This window comes from Daucus carota, chromosome 1 (genome assembly GCF_001625215.2).
Source record: "Daucus carota subsp. sativus chromosome 1, DH1 v3.0, whole genome shotgun sequence".
Classification (NCBI taxonomy): domain Eukaryota; kingdom Viridiplantae; phylum Streptophyta; class Magnoliopsida; order Apiales; family Apiaceae; genus Daucus; species Daucus carota.
The window spans coordinates 5,653,418-5,676,131 of NC_030381.2; the positions used below are offsets into that span (position 1 = coordinate 5,653,418).

At 32.9% G+C, this 22,714-nt stretch overlaps 1 protein-coding gene and 2 long non-coding RNA genes across 4 annotated transcripts; all 3 read left to right on the top strand.

Annotated features, from left to right (window-relative positions):
* Window positions 1-3,566: 3,566 nt before the first annotated feature.
* Window positions 3,567-4,565, top strand: LOC135148189 (putative F-box protein At5g62660). The gene has a single exon (XM_064082497.1). The coding sequence runs from the start codon at window positions 3,567-3,569 to the stop codon at window positions 4,563-4,565; it is 999 nt and encodes a 332-aa protein (XP_063938567.1).
* Window positions 4,566-4,669: 104 nt separating this feature from the next.
* LOC135150776 (uncharacterized) lies at window positions 4,670-5,554 on the top strand. 2 transcript variants are annotated; one of them, XR_010289036.1, is made up of 3 exons: window positions 4,670-4,776; window positions 5,330-5,402; window positions 5,488-5,554. It is a non-coding gene; the product is annotated as an uncharacterized LOC135150776 (long non-coding RNA). The 2 variants fall into 2 exon arrangements; XR_010289034.1 differs by having other exon boundaries at window positions 5,330-5,394; window positions 5,488-5,551.
* Window positions 5,555-13,634: 8,080 nt separating this feature from the next.
* Window positions 13,635-14,614, top strand: LOC135151110 (uncharacterized). The gene is made up of 3 exons (XR_010289621.1): window positions 13,635-13,856; window positions 14,411-14,475; window positions 14,569-14,614. It is a non-coding gene; the product is annotated as an uncharacterized LOC135151110 (long non-coding RNA).
* Window positions 14,615-22,714: the final 8,100 nt, after the last annotated feature.

The window sequence follows — 22,714 nt, forward strand, 5'->3', positions numbered from 1 at the left end:
AGGGAGTATTTAATGTCATATCAAGTGTTTGTTTATATGTGTGTGTGTATATATATAAATATGTTTTCATTGTTCTAATTTCTAATGGCTATGTTGTTGAGGGTGTCATCTCTACTGATGTAACATCCAAAAATACCAACTAAAGAATTTTGTGCCCTTGTTGTATGATGTCGATAACTTGAAATTGTTTCTTGAAGCTGGAATGCTGCCTGGGATATTCTACAATCTTAGAAGATATTCACTGATGCTCTGTCGTCCACAATTAAAGCATCAAAGGAAGTTCTGGTGGCAGGTTTTTGGGGTGAGTATGTTTGCACATGTTGTTCTAATTTAGAACTCATTCATCTGATAGTTGTGAGGGGAGTATATAAGTAGTTTTATTGTGCGAATTTGATCTTCATCACATGTTCTTAAGACTTATACGACATAGATCGCACGCCCCTCTTTTGTGATTATAATTATTTTGTTGAATTTTTAAAATTTAAGGAGTGAAAAGAGAAAATAGACGATAGTGGTTGGAAAAGTAGAGGAATATTTAAATAATTTGGTACAAAATTATCACACACTATAACTCCATTACAAAAATAATTATAATTGAGGTATACAAATAATTGTTCAAATACAAACCAAAATGAAAACTAAAAACTAATTCAAATTCTTAGCCGTATCTAATAAAATGGTCATCTAAAAATCACCACACCTTATTAAACCATTTCGCATAATCATATGTGGTTTCTAATGAAATGGTCAATGAGGTGTGGCATTGAAATTGATTTCATATTTTCATTGTGTTTCAGTAGATAAGTCTATATATAGGGCATATATTTGAAAATATTGGTTGATAGTCAACGTGAATAAAACATCTTTATACACTTTAAATCAACTTGTATATCTTATTTGTTATGATACTACCATGTTACTGATTAATTTTTTCGAAGACTTAATTCTTTGTTATTATTTGATTAATTTGAGTTTACATCATGTATATAATTGATATTATTATTACCTCTTATATATACGACTTCATATTATGATTTATAGTGGGAACATGGGAATCAATGCTTATTGTGTCCCATATTTCTTATATGGGCATGGGCAGGGTCATGGCACGAGTTCATATTGCTTTAAGGACAGGTAAAATTATTGAAAAAGATTATCAAGAAAATATGGGACACATAAAAATTTGTTTACAGGGAGGGACGGGACGAGTTTGTGATTCAAAATTCAAATCTTATTAAAGACCTATTTTAGTTTAAAGGGTCTTTGTACTGTGTAGCCATGAGCATACACTTACAATTACTTTTTATTTCATTAGGTGATTTTTATTGGTGAAAATTTTTGTGCATGTAAGAGGCTATATTATTAGTGAGATTGAAGCCAACAAATCGGTCAACTAACTAAAAAATTGTTGTTAGTGTGTGTTCATGGACACACTAGATAATCTGTAATTTAAAATATAGTTTATTATTTTATATATTTTAGTTTCAAATACAATTGTGAGTTTCTTTCTTCTTTTTTTGGAATATAATTGTGAGTTTCTAATATCTTAGAAGTCTATTATTTCATACAAATTATATTCATGAAATCTCAATATTGTAAAATCACAATATTAAATTTTGATCATACATATATTCAGCTGGCTTCTAATTTGAGTGAGGGAGTACTCCGTAACAAGAGGTCTAATATGTAAAAAGTCAACCCCTAGTCAAGAATAATTTATTATTAATTATTTGCTTAATATGTATGCTTTCAAATCATATATATATATATATATATATATATATATATATATATATAATTGATATTAATACTATATATCTATATCATGTGTTGGAGTTATGGTATCCCAAATCCATACGATATCATATAATGATTATAGTGAAGAATATGAGAAGCCGTGCTTATGGTGTCTCATGTTTATTATATGGATCATATCGCGAAGTTAATATTGCTCTACGAAGAGATAAGACTATTGAAAAAATTATCGTAAAAATACGGGACAAATAAATAATTTGTTTGCACGGAGCGATGAGCTAGTTTGTAATTTAAAATTCAAACCTTAATAAAAAAAAATAGACTTAATTGCAGTAAGATGGACTCAATTATAATTTTTTTGCACAAAAATACTTGAGTTTTAATAATAGGCAGCCGCATGGCTCACTTTTGAAATTTTTAGCACCCTATTGCATTCCGTTAATTATTACTAACAGACGTTAAAATTGGAGGGGTAAAACTGGGACAAATTGTCATATACTACTCTACGTCCACACATATTTATACACGATTTTCTTTCTGTGAGAGAGAGGGGAAGGAAGAGGGCGGGTGAGAAGGGGAGCTACAAAAATGATTGATAAGCTTGTGGCGTTCTATAGTTGGTTTAATCTGGGGTTGTTCTGTTGGCTCGACTGAGTCGGGACTTGGGATGGAGTAGTATGTTTAATAAATGCTTACGAAATTTTCGCTGGTATGTTCTGGGTTGGTGGTCAGAGTCTAATAATGTTTATGCTTTGCTTCATTTCTGTTACTTGTTTAGGCGTGATTTGCTTTTATTGTTGGGTGGCATGCATTGAATTTGATTAGCTGGCGATCTGAGGGTTGGGGTCTGGAGTTTTAAGTTGGTGGTTTTGTATGGCAGAATCATATTTTTGGTTGCAGGTCTTTTGCAATGTCAGTTGAAATTTCGCTACCTTAAATCCAGAAGAAAATATTGGCGAAAAAGAATATAAAACCTCGAACAAAATTGGACTACAACTTGCCTAGCTTTTCGAGGCTTCTCTTTAAATGATTAGTATGTAGCTCAAGTTTACAGACTTCTGATGTAGCTCAGATGATCACCTTTTCAGTTCAACAAGCAATGACCATGAATAGATTCGTAGGAAATTTCAAGATACCAGCAGGCTCTCTCATTGTTTTCTTCATTGTTTTCTTCGTGGCTGCCATTTTGATCACACTTCAGTTTATGACCGCTTTGTTATGCCACTTTGGATTTGGAAGAAGTGGAAAGGAAAACCAGGTACAGATCATTACACTAAGCATTTGGGGCAACCATAATTTTACAGTAGAAGGGTTTGTCAACAAAATTACCCATTTAACCAGCTGATTAATTAAAAATTAGAAATATCTAACGTCTGTTAGTGATAACTAACAGAATGCAATTGGGTGCTAAAAATTTTATACATGAGTCATGTGGGTGCCTATTATTAAAATTTAGGTATTTTTGTGCAAAATAATTATAATTAAGGCCATCTTACTGCAATTAAGTCAAAAAAATATGATTTTGGTTTAAAATGTAGGTTAGTATTTAATTATATTTTAATTTTAAACATAGTTATGAGCTTTCTTAAAATCTCTAAAAGTCTATGATTTTATTTTCATGAATTTTTAATATTGTAAAATCATAATTTTAAATTTTAATAGAATGGCCCCACTTGTAATTTTGATTGGGGAGTACTTGGTAACAAGTGAAACCCTAGTCAAGGAAAAGACTGTGTGTAATTCAATTCACCAAAAAGCGGCCGACCCCAGTACATCTCTCTCATCTCTCTGCGATTCTCTCTCCACAAATCATGACAACTCTGAGCGATCTCCCTGATCATCTCCTCCTGTGCCAAATCTTCACCCGCCTTCCAGTGAAGTTCCTAATCGTCCTCACCAGCGTCTGCAAGTCCTGGCTGGCATTGATCTCGTCTCGATTCTTCGTCGAAGCTCATCTCTCTCGGTTTCATATGAATCCAGATAACCATCAGCTTCTTCTCCACCACCCTTTCAGTAGAAATATCATCATTTCACCAGTCAATTTCTTTGGAAACCCTCACAGTTCTATGATCCCAATTCCTGCAACTGAAGACCTAATTGATACAAGTGGTTCGGGCATCTCAAGGAATTTGTGGTCGTCAAGTCAAGATTTTCTGAATTCGATGCATACATTTGTGGGATCCGTTAACGGGCTCGTATGTTCCTCTAGACCACCTCTCAGGCCTACTAATGTGACTATTTGGAACCCTGCAACTCATAGATGTAAGAATATCTCGGTGCCCCGTATTGATATTAAATATGTGTGGAGCATCCTAGTTGGTTTTGGATTCAATTTTGTTGTAAATGATTATAAGATTGTCTGCATCTATGAACTTGGACTTGAGCTGCAGAATCCGTCATATAGGTTTCGATTGTATTCATGTAAGGATAATTCTTGGAAAGAATTGAAGCCTAATTTTCCATTGCAATTGATTTTTGTTGAGTGCGTGGTTGTCAAGGCGAATCCTTACTGGATGTGTCTTTGTAATCAACGTCGGAATGAATTCTGGGTGAAAGTTGACGTTAAAACTGAGGAAATCCAAATGTTCAAGGGGCCTGAGTATGTTAAGAAAGACACTACTTCTAGCTCTAATATGGCGCTAGGTGATTTTGTTGCACAGGCAGTGTGTTCACCTGGTGCTCAAGCAAATGACATGATTCATATTTACACTCTCGAGGAAAATGCCGGTGTTTGGATGAGGATGTACAGCTTTGGATTACCTGGGGTGCAGAGGCCTGTGAGACTTAAGTGCTTTAAAAACGGTAAATAGTTTTTACAAACGGCAATCAGAATAAGTTGTACATGTACGACTTGACAAGTGGCAAAGTTAAGACTCTTATGGTCGCACAAGGTAGGGACATGATTCACATGTGCATGAATTACACTGAGAGTCTTGTTTCTATTGAGGGGATGGTGAGTGTTGGAGAAGGAGCTGTCAAAGAAGAGAGACAGGAGGCAGCTCCACTCGCTGCAACTAATAGGTACTTCATTTTCTCACATATACTGCATCTTACCTCTCCCTTTTATTTGTTAAGTTACACACATGACAAGGCTCGCATAAAACTTTTTTAAAGATCCTGAATTAACTTGTTAGAAAGTTAACATCAGGTTGATTTGATAGAAAAATTAAATGCCAGTCTGCGACATTGCTTACCTTATCTGCAATGTGAGGGAGCAGATAGGAAAGAAGTTAAATTCATCTTGTTGACAATTTCAAAATCATGAGTTCTATTTCTGACATGTTTTATATCTAGGTTAAAGTTTATATGACAGTTTCACATACTCGGCCTTTGAACACATAATTAAATAAAACATAAATTCATTTCCCACACATATAATATCGAATTTCATATTAAATGTTTGTTCATCTATATAATGTATCTTTTCATTGTTTTGATAACTAAAGGCTATATTATTGAGAGTTTAAAACTCTCTACTAATAATAATGCATGTAACATCTTAAAAACATCCCACTAAAGAATTTTATGCCCCTGTTGAATGATGATAATTATGAATTACAATTGTTTTTTGAAGGAATGCTTCGAATGCTATGATGTCAGACAATATGGACTGAGTCTCTCAAAAAATTGTTGCCGTGTGTAAGTTGGTACTTATTTCTCCTTCCTTCTATAAGTAATTACTTCTAGCGGTCTCTTTTGTATATATGTTGACGGTGGAGTTTGACAATGCAGGTTTTTGGCTTTCTGTGAAAGTAAGGAAAGACAATGACTTGGAGAAATCTTGTTATATGCACAACAGTGATGGTTGTATAATAATTAAAAAAAAATCTGTATTGGAGCCCTCGACTTCTTTTATTGTTATTGTAATTTTGTTATTAATTCAGAATGTTCTTTGATAGTTATATTCTAGTTACTTGAATTCAGAAACTGAAATTTTGCGTGGGTAATCTAGCTAACTGTGTATATGATGGTGAAATGTGGTACCTTGGATTGGTTGAAGCTCAATAAGAATTTTAATACAAAGAGGGTGGTGGTTAAGTATGAGGCATATATGGTTGTAGATTGGCTATAACTCTAACCAATTTTACCTAAATTTGATTGTAGATCGGCTATTGATAGTTAGTGTCAAGTGTATAATATTATAGATTGTTTAGTCTCTAGCGTATAATTTTCATTACTTTATATATTTGTTTTGAGGGTGACAACGACACCATTGACTATTATTGTGTACGGTATATTTATAATGATACTTACTGTCTAGTGTAAGTTGACTAATTAATTATGTTCTTATTTTGAGGGTGAAAACATAATTTTGTAATGATTCACGTTACATTCAAATTTCTGGAAATTCACAAAGAAGAGTCTCCAACATAACTCGAGAAGATAATGATTTGTTGGTGTAGTTAGAATTAGTAATTGACCATGTAACTAAACTGAACAATCTTTCTAATTATGAACTAAATGCAACAATTTTGAGAATCATAATTTGTTGGCTGCAATTGATAATAATTCTTGATGTATACATAATAGAGTAAAAGAGTTTTTGAAGAAAGCCTGATTCCATGTTCTGTGAGACTGTTAAGTTAAGAGATAGTCTAGTATTCAACCTCTCTACAGACGACTGTGTGGTGAGTATCTTTACATTAGGTTGTTGTTGACTGCTTCCCATTATCACTATGTATTTGATTGTTGTGCGTGTAGCATAGTCCCACATCCCATTTTTGTATGTGATAAAAGAGATCACTTTATCTGCTATCGCCGTATTTAAATTTTTAGAAAAATTGGTGGACAAGTGTTAAGCATAGTTTCTTTTTCTTTAACTCTATCTTTTTCGGTAGTTATTCTATTGGCCCTCTTTCAATACGCTGATGCTGTTTGGCCTTGCAGACTTTAGGCTTTCAACAAAAGAGAAGAAGCCTGTGCAATGTCAGATAATTTGTAACTTGTTGATCATTATTGTACAATGATAAATAAAAAAAACTTCTACTTAAGATGTGTTGTACAATGATAAAAAAAACTTCTAAAATAATGTTTGTACATGTGATGAAAAAACTTCTAAGATGTTCAGTCTCTTAATTGTACCTGAGCAGACCTTCTATCTTTGTTGTCAGTGTACTTCTATTTTACCATTCAGTGTGAAATTTAGAACAATGCAATGCACAATGTTGTCATTGTCATAGAATACTCTCTAATGAGAGGAATGTCAGGAATGAATATAAGTCCTATTTTATGCGTAATCTAAATTCTAATTAAATTGTCTTGACCTATATACTAATTAAAGAAGATTAGACCAATCCTTTACTAAGTTCTCTTTTCAACATAAAAATAAGAGTAATTTACACTTTACATTCTATAAGTTTAAGCGTTTTTTTCGATAATTTGTCTCAAACAAAATTTCTTGTGAATACACACCCTAATATTTTAAAAAGATTATGGATAAGCACCGTTTGAACCATATTCTGTCAAGTTGACTATTAAAGTAACGGAGGGGTAAAACACAAATTTTGTAGACTTCTTTCTACAAACTAATTTATAAAATGGTCAAAGCAAGTCACACCATAACCAAAATAGTAGTAATTATGGATACATTAGATATTTAAAACTAACATTTATACTAATATTATAATGTTAACACCCACATCAGATTTATCAAATTAAGAGTTTGTCAAACCAAAAAGTTATGGACATCTAAATTAATAACAACACAACCAGATAGTAGTATTAATAGTGACATTAAGTATATATATAACACTAATTAAAAACTATTAAATTAATATATAAACCGAAACATCAAAATTTTTGAGATATGATCATGTATTAAAGGATCAAATAAATAATTTAATAAGATATGTGATGAAATTGCTTTACAAATTAAGTAAATTTAGGGACTTAGATAATATTAAAGGAGTTTTATAAACGGAGGTAAGTATACAATTTTTTTAAAAAAAATATCAATTAATATTAAAATAATAATTTAGGAATATTTAAATAATAAAATTAACTAAATTATACATTAAGATAAACTAATACATACTTTTAATAGACTTTTTGGACCTAGGTTGATTAACCTAGCATATTATAATAACTCCATACAATTTGCCTCCGTGGATGTGCTCAAAAGAACAGTACTTATTTATGTCCGTACTTGTGCCCGGACCAAAAAATCCAAAACAAAAGATAGATGTTTTTCTTCAACCATTGATTGCTGAGTTGAGAATGTTATGGGAAGTTGGTGTGGAGACTTGGGATAATTCTTTGAAACAAATTTTCGTATGCGAGCTGCTTTGATGTGGACTGTTAGTGACTTCCCTGCTTATTCAATGTTGTCTGGATGGAAAACTGCTGGTCATTTAGCTTGTCCCCATTGTGCTCATGATCATGATGCATATAGCCTTTCACATGGTGGAAAAACTACATGGTTTGATAATCATCGAAAGTTTTTACCGGCCAATCATCCATTTCGAAAGAAAAAAACTGGTTTACAAAGGGAAAGATAGTCACTGAATCTGCCCCACCAGTCCGAACAGGTGAAATGTGTTTCAAGAAATAGAATCACTTGGTTTGATGAAAGTTACTGAATTGGGAAGTGAAGAGCACAATGCTAGAGTCATTAAAACTTACAATTGTGGATGGAAAAAAAAGAAGCATCTTTTGGGATTTACCATATTGGAGGACACTATCAATTAGACATAATCTTGATGTTATGCATATTGAGAAAAATGTCTTTGAAAGTATCTTCAACACTATCATGGCCATTCAGGACCAAGCACTCCAGATCAATCACAACAATCACAGCAGCTTACTGCTCAATCGCGTCAACTCACACCAAACACACTAAATGTATCTTCTACAGCTGGAACTGATTTTGGTTATTGGTCTATTGGCTCTACACATAGCGATGGACGGATTCGAGTAGAAGTCATCAAGAAAGTGTAAGTTTCAAGTTCACTTTTTAGTTCTAAATTCAAGCAATGTTATTAATATGTATTAATATTTAATGTCTTGCATAATTTTCTTTTCTTTTAAGGTTGGAACCTTCACATCAATGTTCTTCAAGGATCAGAAAAATAATGTATGAGAGACTTGAGCCCACCGGTTATAATTGGAAATCCGTTTCAAAAGTAACTCAAGATTTTTATTTTGAAGAATTTAAGGTATTTACTTATCTTGTAATGTCATTTCTTCTTGTACTTGTGTTTTTTTTATAAGTTGCTTTGTAACACATAGTCATTTATTATTGTAGAAATCCTTTGTGTGGAGGCAACCAGATGCAGTAATCTATCAGGGCTGGTTAGGAAATGCACGGAAGAAGTATTCAGAACTTTTGAGTGTAGCTCATTCAGGCTGGGAAAATGGTGAAGAACCGGATAGAAGAATTGGCCAGAATGTTTATTTGAAGTGGATTGAATTTTGGCAAACACCAGAATTTCAAAAGAAGTCTACGATTCAGAAAAATAATCGTTCCAGCGGGGTTGATGGCAGCCTTTCAACACATACAAGTGGTTCTGCATCTCACAGGACAGTTGCAGCTCGTTGGGTAAATTTGTAGTGATTCATTTAATAAACTTGTAAATTATTATCCCTTGCTCATAGATTTGTAATAAATAAAATTTTACAGAAAATGAAGTACAACAAAGAGCCAACTGCAGATCAAGTATTTTACTAACACACACGAGACGTGGGACGAAAAAGAAGCATACGCAAGGCGAGAACAGTGAGGATGATGTGGATGAAGTGGAGTCCGATTATGAAAGAATATGGGTCGACAAAAAAAGCCAACAAACATATGTGAGTCATTTAAATTCTCCTAAATACAAGGTTGTTTTTTGTGCTTGTTGGATTGTAGATTTTTATTTATATGGTTAAATAAAAAAGGACTATTTTTAGATCATTATTTTTGTTATAAATAAATTGAGGACTATTTTAATTATGGTTTGAGATGAATGGTGTTTAAGCAGAGGCTATGTTTAGGTTAATGACAAGTTATTCAGTCCTTTTAATTCTGGATAAATAACATTTTATTGGCATTTTTCTGTTAAATATGTTGAATGGGGCTGGGTGGAGTGGTTTATTTACATGAGGCAGTGAGGATGTCCAATAGTCCAATAGTGCAGTTCAGTGGCAGCTAAATTAATATTGTTTACTTGTATTTATTTAGGATTCTGATTACTCATTTTACTTGTGCAATGTCCAATTTCTAGTGGCCAGATTTAGTTGGGTCTTGTGTCCTTTTGTTCTCACGTTAAATGTATTTGAGAAATGTATTTGAGAGGGTTTGTGGTTTGTTGTTTATCTGATCAGCTCCCTTGCGTGTTGTATTCTTTTAATTTTAAGGATTTCGGTCTAGTTCTATTACTATGGATTACAAAAAAAAATTGTTGGCGGGTGCAGGAAACATTCCTGAAACTTTGTGAGCTGCATGAGAAAGCTGGAGAGCCTGTTGATAGAAACAAAATATTTCTTCAGGCAGCTGGTGGTGTTGACAAGAAAAAGAGGGTGTATGGAGTTGGTTCATCGCAATCTCTCTTTTATAAGCCAGAGATTCCTTGTTGTCCATCCTTTGGTGCCGATGCAGAAAATCAGAAGTTGCATGAAGAACTAAATGCGATGAAGGATAAGATGAAAGCAATGGAGGATCAAATAGCCAAAATTATGAAGGCTACTTCTGCCCAAGTATTTCAGCCCCCAACTATGGATTCAGATGGCGAGAATGGTGACGAGTAACCAATTTTAATGGTGAATTTAGTATATATTAATTATTTAGAATGGTGAATCTATGTTCATTGTAAGACACTAATATAGCAGTTGTGCTGCAATGAGAACATCATTTAGCTATGGTCATATTAGTATTAGCTAGTTTAAAAGCCTAGTTAGTAATTGAAGGCTCCTTTTGGATATATGGTACTTGGATGCCGTTAGTATTTATCGGGCAACTATATATTACCTCATTTTGGAGATTGTGGTTTATTATATATGTTAAAGTACTTTTGTTATTGTTATTCTGCATTAAAAATGTACAATTTTAGAAAATGAAAATTTTGTACTGTATTTGAGCATGCATGCCAACAGAAGGTGTCATATCTACTAACGGAAATTTAACAACCGGAACAGTCTGTTAGTTTTCTGTTATTAAATTTAACAATTTTTTGACCATATTTAACATCAGATTTTCCGTTAGGCATTTTGTTGCTAGAATTGTCAACCAAATATTTTTGCAAAAAAAAAGAGATCTTCCAGAAGGACACAAAAGCAATTGTTGTCAAATGGGTCTATAAGACAAAGACAAATCAGGATGGTGAAGTAGAAAAAATACAAGCGAGGCTAGTGGCTAAAGGCTACAAGCAAAGATATGGAATTGACTATGATGAAGTGTTTGCTCCAGTTGCACGAGTTGACACCATCAGACTTCTTACAGCAATTGCCGCTCAGAATCAATGGAAGATTTTTCAAATGGATGTGAAGTCAGCATTCCTAAATGGTTATCTCGAAGAAGAAGTTTACATCGAGCAACCTCAGGGATATGTTCAGAAAGGCCAGGAAGATAAAGTCTACCGGCTAAAGAAAGCATTGTACGGTCTAAAACAAGCACCGAGAGCATGGAACACAAGGGTTGATGAGTACTTTCAGAAGAATGGTTTTGTCAAAAGTCCATACGAGCATGCTCTCTACACGAAAACAAATTCAGGGGGAGATATTATGATCGTTTGCTTATACGTGGACGACATGATATTTACCGGAAACAATCCCGGTATGTTTGATGATTTTAAGAAAGTTATGACTAATGAATTTGAGATGACAGATATCGGTCAAATGTCATACTTTCTTGGAGTCGAGGTGAAGCAAAGCAAAGACGGAATTTTTATGTGTCAGAAAAAATATGCCGAGCAGATTTTGAAGAAGTTCAGAATGGAGGAATGTAAGCCAGTGAGCACGCCAGCAGAAGCAAGTATAAAGCTCAAAATTGATTCAACAAGAGAGTCGGTAAATCCGACATTGTTCAAAAGTTTGGTTGGAAGTTTGAGGTACCTAACTTTTACTCGTCCGGATATTATGTATGCGGTTGGATTGGTTAGTAGGTACATGGAGAAGCCGAAGCAAGATCACTTCATGGCAGCTAAAAGAATTTTGAGATATATTAAAGGTACACTTAATCATGGTCTGTTTTACACTCATTCTCAAGATTCAAAATTAGTTGGTTATTCAGATAGTGATTACGGTGGTGATTTGGATGATGGGAAAAGCACATCGGGATATGCTTTTCATATTGGCTCGGCGATATTTTCGTGGTCATCAAAGAAGCAACAGACAGTCGCTCTCTCAACATGTGAGGCAGAATACATCGCAGCAGCAGTGTGCGCATGTCAAGCTATGTGGCTAGGCTATATTTTGGGCGAGTTAAATCTTGCAAAGGAAGGTCCGCTTAAACTTTACGTGGATAATAAATCTGCTATTTCACTAGCGAAAAATCCGGTGTCACATAGTCGAAGCAAGCACATCAACATTAAATATCATTTTCTTCGAGAACAGGTGAACGACAAAAATGTGGAATTGGTGCACTGCAAGACCGAAGAAAAATTTAGCAGATATATTCACGAAGCCGTTGAAGCCAGATACGTTTCATAAAATGAAGAAGAAGCTCGGAATGCAAAGTCGAGTTTGAGGGGGAGTGTTAGAATTTCAAACTCTCCACCACCCTAATAAATATTAACTGCACCACTTTCCTGTAATTTTCTAGTAGATGTTAAATGAACAGCTGGGTGAAATATGAACACATATATTATGTACAAAGTCATCCTCAAAATATGGTAGGCTAAAGGTGGCAGAGAAGCTGAAGAAACTACAAATACACACGGTCATTTAGTTCCTGAAAAGATGGTGTGCTGCATCAAGGTGTTCATAATATACAGATGGTCAAAAGCGTGTAATGATAAATGAGAAAGATGCATGGCTCTGGAGGATGTTTGCATGCACTGCCACCTGCTATATCATCCTGAATAAAAGGTAGGCTGTTAGAACAGCTTGGTTTGAAAGGAAAAAAAAGCTGGCATGTATTAAATGCAGCTTATGTGAGCACTGATGTAGGTACTTATATTGTGAAGCCTATAAGTAGCTAGTTGCTGTGCTGTGCATAAAGTATACAACGAGAAAACAAAGAGAAGAAAAGTTGTATCTTGAGATAGAGTGAAAAAGAGCAGAAGCTCTGTGTTGTATCAAAGAAAAGGCCGTAGCCTCTGTAAACAGCATTATATATATATATATATTATTGTGTGTTTTACATTATATAAAGTTTTAGTTATATTTTGTTTTAAAGCTCATTACGTTTCCAACAATGATGTAAGAATATCTCGGTTGCCCCGTATGATATTAAATATGTGTGGAGCATCCTAGTTGGTTTTTGGATTCAATTTTGTTGTAAATGAATATTAAGATTGTTGCTATCTATGAAACTTGGACTTTGAGCTGCAGAATCCGTCATATAGGTTTCGATTGTATTCATGTAAGGATAATTCTTGGAAAGAATTGAAGCCTAATTTTCCATTGCAATTGATTTTTGTTGAGTGCGTGGTTGTCAAGGCGAATCCTTACTGGATGTGTCTTTGTAATCACGTCGGAATGAATTCTGGGTTGAAAGTTGACGTTTAAAAACTGAGAAATCCAAAGTTTCAAGGGGCCTGAGCTGTATGTTAAGAAAGACACTACTTCTAGCTCTTAATATGGCCGCTAGGTGATTTTGTTGCACAGGCAGTGTGTTACCTGGTGCTCAAGCAAATGACATGATCATATTTACACTCTCGAGGAAAATGCCGGTTGTTTGGATGAGGATGTACAGCTTTGGATTACCTGGGGTGCAGAGGCCTGTGAGACTTAAGTGCTTAAAAACGGTAAAATAGTTTTTACAAACGGCAATCAGAATAAGTTGTACATGTACGACTTGACAAGTGGCAAAGTTAAGACTCTTATGGTCGCACAAGGTAGGGACATGATTCACATGCCCATGAATTACACTGAGAGTCTTGTTTCTATTGAGGGGATGGTGAGTGTTGGAGAAGGAGCTGTCAAGAAGAGAGACAGGAGGCAGCTCCACTCGCTGCAACTAATAGGTACTTCATTTTCTCACATATACTGCATCTTACCTCTCCCTTTTATTGTTAAGTTTACACACATGACAAGGCTCGCATAAAACTTTTTTTAAAAGATCCTGAATTAACTTGTTAGAAAGTTAACATCAGGTTGATTTGATAGAAAAATTAAATGCCAGTCTGCGACATTGCTTACCTTATCTGCAATGTGAGGGAGCAGATAGGAAAGAAGTTAAATTCATCTTGTTGACAATTTCAAAATCATGAGTTCTATTTCTGACATGTTTTATATCTAGGTTAAAGTTTATATGACAGTTTCACATACTCGGCCTTTGAACACATAATTAAATAAAACATAAATTCATTTCCCACACATATAATATCGAATTTCATATTAAATGTTTGTTCATCTATATAATGTATCTTTTCATTGTTTTGATAACTAAATGGCTATATTATTGAGAGTTTAACTCTCTACTAATAATAATGCATGTAACATCTTAAAAACATCCCACTAAAGAATTTTATGCCCCTGTTGAATGATGATAATTATGAATTACAATTGTTTTTTGAAGGAATGCTTCGAATGCTATGATGTCAGACAATATGGACTGAGTCTCTCAAAAAATTGTTGCCGTGTGTAAGTTGGTACTTATTTCTCCTTCCTTCTATAAGTAATTACTTCTAGCGGTCTCTTTTGTATATATGTTGACGGTGGAGTTTGACAATGCAGGTTTTTGGCTTTCTGTGAAAGTAAGGAAAGACAATGACTTGGAGAAAATCTTGTTATATGCACAACAGTTGATGGTTGTATATAATTAAAAAAAATCTGTATTGGAGCCCTCGACTTCTTTTATTGTTATTGTAATTTTGTTATTAATTCAGAATGTTCTTTGATAGTTATATTCTAGTTACTTGAATTCAGAAACTGAAATTTTGCGTGGGTAATCTAGCTAACTGTGTATATGATGGTGAAATGTGGTACCTTGGATTGGTTGAAGCTCAATAAGAATTTTAATACAAAGAGGTGGTGGTTAAGTATGAGGCATATATGGTTGTAGATTGGCTATAACTCTAACCAATTTTACCTAAATTTGATTGTAGATCGGCTATGATAGTTTAGTGTCAAGTGTATAATATTATAGATTGTTTAGTCTCTAGCGTATATTTTCATTACTTTATATATTTGTTTGAGGGTGACAAACGACACCATTGACTATTTATTGTGTACGGTATATTTATAATGATACTTACTGTCTAGTGTAAGTTGACTAATTTAATTATGTTCTTATTTGAGGGTGAAAACATAATTTTGTAATGATTCACGTTACATTCAAATTTCTGGAAATTCACAAAGAAGAGTCTCCAACATAACTCGAGAAGATAATGATTTGTTGGTGTAGTTAGAATTAGTAATTGACCATGTAACTAAACTGAACAATCTTTCTAATTATGAACTAAATGCAACAATTTTGAGAATCATAATTTGTTGGTGCAATTGATAATAATTCTTGATGTATACATAATAGAGTAAAAGAGTTTTTGAAGGAAAGCCCTGATTCCATGTTCTGTGAGACTGTTAAGTTAAGAGATAGTATATGTATTCAACCTCTCTACAGACGACTTTTGTGGTGAGTATATTTACATTAGGTTGTTGTTTGACTGCTTCCCATTTATCACTTATGTATTTGATTGTTGTGCGTGTAGCATAGTCCACATCCCATTTTTGTATGTGATAAAAGAGATCACTTTATCTGCTATCGCCGTATTTAAATTTTAGAAAAATTGGTGGACAAGTTGTTAAGCATAGTTTCTTTTTCTTTAACTCTATCTTTTTCGGTAGTTATTCTATTGGCCCTCTTTCAATACGCTGATGCTGTTTGGCCTTGCAGACTTTAGGCTTTCAACAAAAGAGAAGAAGCCTGCAATGTCAGATAATTTGTAAATTGTTGATCATTATTGTACAATGATAAATAAAAAAACTTCTAATTAAGATGTTTGTACAATGATAAAAAAACTTCTAAAATAATGTTTGTACAGTGATGAAAAAACTTCTAAGATGTTCAGTCTCTTAATTGTACCTGAGCAGACCTTCTATCTTTGTTGTCAGTGTACTTCTATTTTACCATTCAGTGTGAAATTTTAGACAATGCAATGCACAATGTTGTCATTGTCATAGAATACTCTCTAATGAGAGGAATGTCAGGAATGAATATAAGTCCTATTTTATGCGTAATCTAAATTCTAATTAAATTGTCTTGACCTATATACTAATTAAAGAAGATTAGACCAATCCTTTACTAAGTTCTCTTTTCAACATAAAAATAAGAGTAATTTACACTTTACATTCTATAAGTTTAAGCGTTTTTTCGATTAATTTGTCTCAAACAAAATTTCTTGTGAATACACACCCTAATATTTAAAAAGATATTGGATAAGCACCCGTTTGACCATATTCTGTCAAGTTGACTATTAAAGTTAACGGAGGTAAAACACAAATTTTGTAGACTTCTTTCTACAAAATAATTTATAAAATGGTCCAAATCAAGTCACACATAACCAAAATAGTAGTAATTATGGATACATTAGATATTTAAAACTAACATTATACTAATATTATAATGTTAACACCCACATCAGATTTATCAAATTAAGAGTTTGTCAAACCAAAAAAGTTATATACATCTAAATTAAATAACAACACAACCAGATTAGTAGTATTAAAGTGACATTAATTATATATATAACACTAAATTAAAAACTATAAATTAATAATAAACCGAAACATCAAAATTTTGAGATATGATCATGTATTAAAGGATCAAATAAATAATTTAATAAGATATGTGATGAAATTGCTTTACAAATTAAGTAATTTAGTGACTTAGATAATATTAAAGGAGTTTTTATAAACGGAGTAAGGTATACAATTTTTTAAAAAAATATCAATAATATTAAAATAAATAATTTAGGAATTTTTAAATAATAAAATTAACTAAATTATACATTAAGATAAACTAATACATACTTTTAATAGACTTTTTGGACCTAGGTTGATTAACCTAGCATATTATAATAACTCCATACAATTTGCCTCCGTGGATGTGCTCAAAAGAACAGTACTTATTTATGTCCGTACTTGTGCCCGGACCAAAAAATCCAAAACAAAAGATAGATGTTTTTCTTCAACCATTGATTGCTGAGTTGAGAATGTTATGGGAAGTTGGTGTGGAGACTTGGGATAATTCTTTGAAACAAAATTTTCGTATGCGAGCTGCTTTGATGTGGACTGTTAGTGACTTCCCTGCTTATTCAATGTTGTCTGGATGGAAAACTGCTGGTCATTTAGCTTGTCCCCATTGTGCTCATGATCATGATGCATATAGCCTTTCACATGGTGGAAAAACTACATGGTTTGATAATCATCGAAAGTTTTTACCGGCCAATCATCCATTTCGAAAGAATAAAAACTGGTTTACAAAGGGAAAGATAGTCACTGAATCTGCCCCACCAGTCCGAACAGGTGAAGATGTGTTTCAAGAAATAGAATCACTTGGTTTGATCAAAGTTACTGAATTGGGAAGTGAAGAGCACAATGCTAGAGTCATTAAAACTTACAATTGTGGATGGAAAAAAAGAAGCATCTTTTGGGATTTACCATATTGGAGGACACTATCAATTAGACATAATCTTGATGTTATGCATATTGAGAAAAATGTCTTTGAAAGTATCTTCAACACTATCATGGCCATTCAGGACCAAGCACTCCAGATCAATCACAACAATCACAGCAGCTTACTGCTCAATCGCGTCAACTCACACCAAACACACTAAATGTATCTTCTACAGCTGGAACTGATTTTGGTTATTGGTCTATTGGCTCTACACATAGCGATGGACGGATTCGAGTAGAAGTCATCAAGAAAGTGTAAGTTTCAAGTTCACTTTTTAGTTCTAAATTCAAGCAATGTTATTAATATGTATTAATATTTAATGTCTTGCATAATTTTCTTTTCTTTTAAGGTTGGAACCTTCACATCAATGTTCTTCAAGGATCAGAAAAATAATGTATGAGAGACTTGAGCCCACCGGTTATAATTGGAAATCCGTTTCAAAAGTAACTCAAGATTTTTATTTTGAAGAATTTAAGGTATTTACTTATCTTGTAATGTCATTTCTTCTTGTACTTGTGTTTTTTTTATAAGTTGCTTTGTAACACGTAGTCATTTATTATTGTAGAAATCCTTTGTGTGGAGGCAACCAGATGCAGTAATCTATCAGGGCTGGTTAGGAAATGCACGGAAGAAGTATTCAGAACTTTTGAGTGTAGCTCATTCAGGCTGGGAAAATGGTGAAGAACCGGATAGAAGAATTGGCCAGAATGTTTATTTGAAGTGGATTGAATTTTGGCAAACACCAGAATTTCAAAAGAAGTCTACGATTCAGAAAAATAATCGTTCCAGCGGGGTTGATGGCAGCCTTTCAACACATACAAGTGGTTCTGCATCTCACAGGACAGTTGCAGCTCGTTGGGTAAATTTGTAGTGATTCATTTAATAAACTTGTAAATTATTATCCCTTGCTCATAGATTTGTAATAAATAAAATTTTACAGAAAATGAAGTACAACAAAGAGCCAACTGCAGATCAAGTATTTTTACTAACACACACGAGACGTGGGACGAAAAAGAAGCATACGCAAGGCGAGAACAGTGAGGATGATGTGGATGAAGTGGAGTCCGATTATGAAAGAATATGGGTCGACAAAAAAAGCCAACAAACATATGTGAGTCATTTAAATTCTCCTAAATACAAGGTTGTTTTTGTGCTTGTTGGATTGTAGATTTTTTATTTATATGGTTAAATAAAAAAGGACTATTTTTAGATCATTATTTTTGTTATAAATAAATTGAGGACTATTTTAATTATGGTTTGAGATGAATGGTGTTTAAGCAGAGGCTATGTTTAGGTTAATGACAAGTTATTCAGTCCTTTTAATTCTGGATAAATAACATTTTATTGGCATTTTTCTGTTAAATATGTTGAATGGGGCTGTGGAGTGGTTTATTTACATGAGGCAGTGAGGATGTCCAATAGTCCAATAGTGCAGTTCAGTGGCAGCTAAATTAATATTGTTTACTTGTATTTATTTAGGATTCTGATTACTCATTTTACTTGTGCAATGTCCAATTTCTAGTGGCCAGATTTAGTTGGGTCTTGTGTCCTTTTGTTCTCACGTTAAATGTATTTGAGAAATGTATTTGAGAGGGTTTGTGGTTTGTTGTTTATCTGATCAGCTCCCTTTTGCGTGTTGTATTCTTTTAATTTTAAGGATTTCGGTCTAGTTCTATTACTATGGATTACAAAAAAAAATTGTTGGCGGGTGCAGGAAACATTCCTGAAACTTTGTGAGCTGCATGAGAAAGCTGGAGAGCCTGTTGATAGAAACAAAATATTTCTTCAGGCAGCTGGTGGTGTTGACAAGAAAAAGAGGGTGTATGGAGTTGGTTCATCGCAATCTCTCTTTTATAAGCCAGAGATTCCTTGTTGTCCATCCTTTGGTGCCGATGCAGAAAATCAGAAGTTGCATGAAGAACTAAATGCGATGAAGGATAAGATGAAAGCAATGGAGGATCAAATAGCCAAAATTATGAAGGCTACTTCTGCCCAAGTATTTCAGCCCCCAACTATGGATTCAGATGGCGAGAATGGTGACGAGTAACCAATTTTAATGGTGAATTTAGTATATATTAATTATTTAGAATGGTGAATCTATGTTCATTGTAAGACACTAATATAGCAGTTGTGCTGCAATGAGAACATCATTTAGCTATGGTCATATTAGTATTAGCTAGTTTAAAAGCCTAGTTAGTAATTGAAGGCTCCTTTTGGATATATGGTACTTGGATGCCGTTAGTATTTATCGGGCAACTATATATTACCTCATTTTGGAGATTGTGGTTTATTATATATGTTAAAGTACTTTTGTTATTTGTTATTCTGCATTAAAAATGTACAATTTTAGAAAATGAAAATTTTGTACTGTATTTGAGCATGCATGCCAACAGAAGGTGTCATATCTACTAACGGAAATTTAACAACCGGAACAGTCTGTTAGTTTTCTGTTATTAAATTTAACAATTTTTTGACCATATTTAACATCAGATTTTCCGTTAGGCATTTGTTGCTAGAATTGTCAACCAAATATTTTTGCAAAAAAGAGGTCTGTTGCCTGATTGTTACTACTCGGTTGCTAAATTACTATATTTAACATCAGATTTTCCGTTGGGCATTTGTTGCTAGAATTGCCAACCAAATATTTTGTTGGCAGAGTGGTGTTTCTTTTGTTATTTTGCAAAACAGAGTTCTGTTACTAGATTGTTACTACTCGGTTGCTAAACTTAGCAACGGACACCTTATTCGGTTGGCGAGGTGCTTCCCAACAACGTATACTCCAACGGTCCAGTTCAGTAGGAATTCCGTTAGGAATCTTTTTTACCAACGGATTTTCTTGATTTGCCAACAAAATATTTCGTTGGGGATAATGAAATTTCTTGTAGTGAAGGTAAGTTATAGATAAATGCCAGTATATATGCAAAAAGGTATATAGCAAAATCCCTTACCTTATCTGCAATGTCATCAGGGAGTAGGAATGAAGTTAAACTCATCTTGTTGACAATTTCAAAACCAGGAGTACTATTTCTAAATTGTTTTACATCTAGGCTAAAGTTTATATGGCAATTTCACATACTCTCAGCCTTTACACACATACTTTTTTTTTCTGACGAAAGCCTTTACACACATACTTGAATACAAACATACATTCATTTCCCACACATTTCATATTAAATGTCATATTAAGTGTTTGTGCATCTATATAATGTACCTTTTCACTATTTTGATAGCTAAATGGCTATGTTATTGAGAGTTTATACTCTCTACTAATTAATTAATGTAACGTCTAAAAACCATCCTAATAAGTTATAATTGTTTCTTGAAGGAATTCTTTGAAGGCTATAATGTCAGACAATGTATCCTGAGTCTCTCAAAAAATTGTTGTTGTGTGTGTATGTTGGTACTTACCTTCACCTTCATTCGATAGGTAACTTCTACCGGGCTCTTTCTCTATATATGTTGATGGTAGAGTTTGACAATGCAGGTTTTTGGCTTTCACGGACAGTGAGGATATATATATATACAATGACTAAGAGAACAAGAACATCTGGTTATATGCACAACGGTTGATGGTTGTATAACAATTTTAGAAAATCTGTATTGGAGCCCTCGGCTACTTTTATTGTTATTATATATAGTTCTGTTATCAATACAGAATGTTGTTTGATACTTTTGGAGCTTAAGTTATATTCTAGTTATTTGAATTTAGAAACTGAAATTTTGCATGGGTAATCTAGCTTAAGTATATGATGGTGAAATGTGGTGACTATAAGAATTTTAGTACAAAGAGCTGGTGGTGAAGTAAAAGACATAGTTGTAGATAGTCTGTAACTCTTAACCTAATTTACATACATGTGATTGTAGATTATTGACAGTTTAGTGTCATCAGATGTATAATTTATGGATTGTTTAGTCTCTGGCATATAATTTTTATTATTTTATGTAATTATTTTGAGGGTGAAAACGGTATTATTGACTATTTATTGTGCACTCTATAGTTGTACTTACCATCTCGTGTATAAATTGACTAATTTATGTTCTTATTTTTAGGAGTGAAACAATAATTTTGTAATGATTTGGGTGACATTCCAATTCCTATTTAGAATCTGTAAATTCACAAACAAGTCTCCAACACAACTCGATAAGATAATGATGTGTTGGTGTAGTTAGAATTAGTACTGAACAATTTTTCTCATTATAAACTAATTGCAACAAAACTGACTTTTACTACATTTCTTACGACGAAAAAGTTTGCACGCCAACTTTATGATGGAAAAGCACATATAAAGCGTCTGAAATAACTTTCGGTTGTATCTATTATTTTTAAGTGCTAGCATTCTGGCGCAAACAAATAAAATAAATTTTTTAATTTGTCGTCATTCTTTAAAGGGTCAAATAAATAATTTAATAGGATTTGTTTTAAAATGCTATATATGTGGAGCAAAGAACCACCGTCAAGAATTATGTCTCTCATTCTGAGTATTAGATCACGCCATAACCACAATAAAAGTAATTAAAGCCATTAAATTCAATATTTATATTAGAAAATATAAATTAATAATAAATACTATCACTAAAATTTTTGGTCTATGACCATTCATTAAAGAGTTAAATAAATAATTTAATAAAATATGTTTTGAAAACGCTTTACAAATTAATATAATGACTTACTTAATATTAAAGGAGTTTTTATAATCTCTGTAAGATATACAATAAGTTTAATAAATATTAATAATTTAAATTAAATAACTTAAAAATTTTAAATAATAAAATTTTATACATTAAGATAAAAAAATAAATATTTTCAATAGTTTTTTTTGGCATGTTCGAAAAATAAAAATACAGTTAAAAGGTCAAATAAATAATTTAGTAAGATATAAAATCAAAATGCCTTACAAATTAAGTAATTTAGCGAATTAGCTAAAATTAAAGGAGTTTTTATAATCTCAGTAAGGTATACATTTTTTTAAATAAATATTATTATATTATAAAAGAAACAATTTAAGAATTTTTAAATAAAAAAATTTTATACATTAAGATAAACAAATAAATACTTTTTTAAAAGACTTGCCTGGCATGTTCCAAAAATAAAAATACAGTTAAAAATATAGTTTGGGCCAAATGAGTAGTTTGGACTTTGGGCCTAACTTAATTAACCTAGCATTCCTGAAATTCATCTCTGCAAATCATGACCTCTCTGAGCAA